This window comes from Mus pahari, chromosome 18 (genome assembly GCF_900095145.1).
Source record: "Mus pahari chromosome 18, PAHARI_EIJ_v1.1, whole genome shotgun sequence".
NCBI classification, from domain to species: Eukaryota; Metazoa; Chordata; class Mammalia; order Rodentia; family Muridae; genus Mus; species Mus pahari.
Genome location: NC_034607.1, coordinates 32,073,805 through 32,076,977, shown reverse-complemented (window position 1 = coordinate 32,076,977; position 3,173 = coordinate 32,073,805). Strand labels below are relative to the sequence as shown.

The window sequence follows — 3,173 nt, the reverse complement described above, 5'->3', positions numbered from 1 at the left end:
ATGACTCTCTCACCTGCTCTGGCAGACAGAGCTCTCACAGGTGGCCACCTTTCCTCTGGCGAGGAAGGTGCCCAAATTTCTGGAGCTCAAAACAGGGACTGTCCCAGAAGCTAGGTTGGTTCTGTCTGTCCCAAATCTGTGTAGCTTCTGTGGTCCACACTCTCACCAGTGCAGACTGGAGCCTAGGCAAACCTGAGCAAAGATGGCTCCCCAACCAGCTCAGGCAGTGAGAGCCCTCCCGGGCAGACACCTCTCCTCGGGCGGGAAAGGTGCTCCTATGTCTAGAGACAGAAACAGGATTTTTCCCAGAAGCCGTGTCGCTTCTCCAGGCCACCCTCTCCCTAGCAACACACCGGAGCAAAGATGGCAAAGATGGCTCTCTTACCAGCTCAGGCAGTGAGAACCCTCCCGGGAAGACACCTCTCCTCTGGCAGGAAAGGTGCCAGATGTCTGAAGCCAGAAATGGAGTCTGTCCCAGCCGCTGTGTCGCTTCTGCAGGCTGCCCTTTCCCTGGCAATGCACCGGAGCAAAGATGGCTCTCCTACCAGCTCAGGTCTTGAGACCCCTCCTATTTTAATTTTCTTGTATCTGTTGAGACTTGATTTGTGTCTGGGTATGTGGTCAATTTTGGAGAAAGTTCCATGAGATGCTGATAAGGAAGTATGTTCTGTTGTGTTTGGGTGAAATGTTCTGGAAATACCTGTTAGGTTCATTTGACTTAAGAAGTTATTGACTCCAGCATTTCTGTTTAGTTTTTATCTAGATGGCTTGTCTATTGGTGAGAGTGGGGTATTGAGGTCACCCACTATCAGTGTATGAGGGTCAATATGTGATTTGAACTGTAGTAGTGTTGCTTTTATGAACTCGGGTGCCCTTGTGTTTGGTGCATAAATGTTTAAAATTGCAGTGTTTTCTAAGTGGATTTTTTTTCTTTGATGAGTATATAGTGACCTTTCCTATCTCTTCAGATTATTTTTTTGTTTGAAATCTATTTGGTCAGACCTTAGAATGGCTGTGCTGGCTTGCTTCTTGGGGTCACTGGCTTGGAATATCTCCCCCACCCTTACTCTGGGGTGACGCTTATTCTTGATGATAATGTGTGTTTTTCTTGGATGCAGCCGAATGGCTCTTGTTTTTGCATCCAGTGTTATTCTGTCTTTTTCTTGGTGGAACTGAGACGATTAATGTGTGCTGCACACACACAGGATGTGTGGGGAGGTCAGAGGACAGCTTGGAGGCATCCACTCTCTCCTCCTCTATGTGGGTCTTCAAAAAAACAAAGTCAAACCAAAGAAAAGAAGCCTTTGTATATTTCAGAACTCAGTCATGGATGGTATGAAGCATATGCCGGAGATTCTGAACAGTCTCTCACTTTGCATGGGCTTTGCTGAAACGTTTCAGATATTTTATACTCTTTGTCATGGCTTTGGTGTATGCCATTTAATTAGAATCTTCATCCTTTGAAATAAATATGGCACCTGATTAATATGCCTAGCTTTCATGTTTTATAAAACGTGGCATTAAATTAAAATAAAAAAACCAACGTATGAAAATTCTAAACCATTTTCAACTGTAGCTAAATGCAAAACCATTGTTTCTACATTCCCTTTGATTTAAAAATCCATTTTATGGAAATGCTATCTTCACTTTAATGGGGTTTTAAGCTATAAGCAGAGTAAAGAATATAATGAAATATACAGTATTTCAAGTGCTTGTAACTGTTGATGAAACTTCTGTATGTCAAGTGCATTATATTTAAAATGTGAATTTTATCATCACATTAAAAATCACCTGACTGTGAACTAATACATAATTGCTCTTTTTGCTGAGTTTTTTTTTTTTTTAAGTTGGGGGAGGTTATCACAATGGTTAGTTTTACAACATTTTTATTACATTTATTTATTTATATTCGTGAGTGCTGCACACACTCAGGTGTGTTTGTGGAGGTCAGAGAACAGCTTGTAGATATCATTTTCCCCTCCTCTATGTGGGTTCTGTGGATGAAACTCAGACAGTGGTGTTTGTAGCAAGAGCCTTCACCCACTGAGCTCACGGTTACTCTTGTTTAATAGAGAGACGGCTCCGTTAGCCAAAGACAACATCCACATTATCTTTTATTACCTAACTTAGAGTTTTCTTTCATTCCACCATATTCCAACTGCTTGTTGTTGTTTTTGTTTTTGTTTTTGTTTTTTGTCCCTACAGGCCGAATTAAATGACCCAGCTGACCCTTTCCGCACAAAGGCCACACCAAACTCAGGAGAAGAAGTTTTCTCCAAGTACATCGGGTGGAGAATCGCTACTACTCTCTCCAGACTCTTCTTCCCCTCCCTCGATGCTGCCCCTCCAAAGACGCCAGTGGAAATCGACCTGCCAAGAAAACACACCACCAGAGAACGGCAGCTCCCCCAAAAGAGAGTTCTGCGCTTTATCTTAAAGTAAGTGAACCCGGACTTCACTGCTCTGCAGAGTGACAGTTCACAAGCACAGGCAGTGTAATAGGGGCGGTCCACTTAACTCAGTTTCCCCCTTTTCACTTCCTGAGTGTTTTATGCTGAGGAGGCTCCTCTTCAGAAAGCAGCAGCCTTCTCAGGAACGATCATTTCATGTTTAGAGTAGAATCGGCACATAACGCAAATCAATGTTAAGATGATTCTAGTATACGAATACAAGTTAAAAAAAAGAAAAAGAACTGTATACACCCGATGTTTAAACATTCAAGACTTCATTTTTTAGACCTGTTTGTATATATACATACATATCTACATATTTAATGTGTATTAAATTCATGTACCCAATAGTCTTAAACAGTAATAATTTGGTAAATTGCAAGTATAAGGATAATATATTCTATGCCTTGAGCACTTGTGAATGTCTTTAAGTTTACTTCTAATTCTACTTTAGAATAAGTTTACTCTAAATTTACTTCTTATGAAAATGTAGACTTGGTCTCAACTGAGGAATACCGAATGGCTGAGAAACACCTGAAAAATGTTCAACATCCTTAATCATCAGGGAAATGCAAATCAAAACAACCCTGAGATTCCATCTCACACCAGTCAGAATGGCTAAGATTAAAAATTCAGGTGACAGCAGATGCTGGCGAGGATGTGGGGAAAGAGGAACACTCCTCCATTGCTGGTCGGATTGCAAGCTTGAACAACCACTCTGGA

The 3,173-nt window shown here is 41.6% G+C and overlaps 1 protein-coding gene across 4 annotated transcripts in view; it reads left to right on the top strand.

Moving 5' to 3' along the window:
* The window catches only part of Tmem232 (transmembrane protein 232), a 209,513-nt gene that overhangs the window by 113,892 nt on the left and 92,448 nt on the right, over positions 1-3,173 (top strand). For all 4 annotated transcript variants that reach the window (XM_021217978.1, XM_021217977.2, XM_021217976.1 and 1 more), the window contains exon 11: positions 2,206-2,438. In XM_021217978.1, the coding sequence (XP_021073637.1) occupies positions 2,206-2,438 (233 nt within the window). The remainder of the gene's footprint in view (positions 1-2,205; positions 2,439-3,173) is intronic.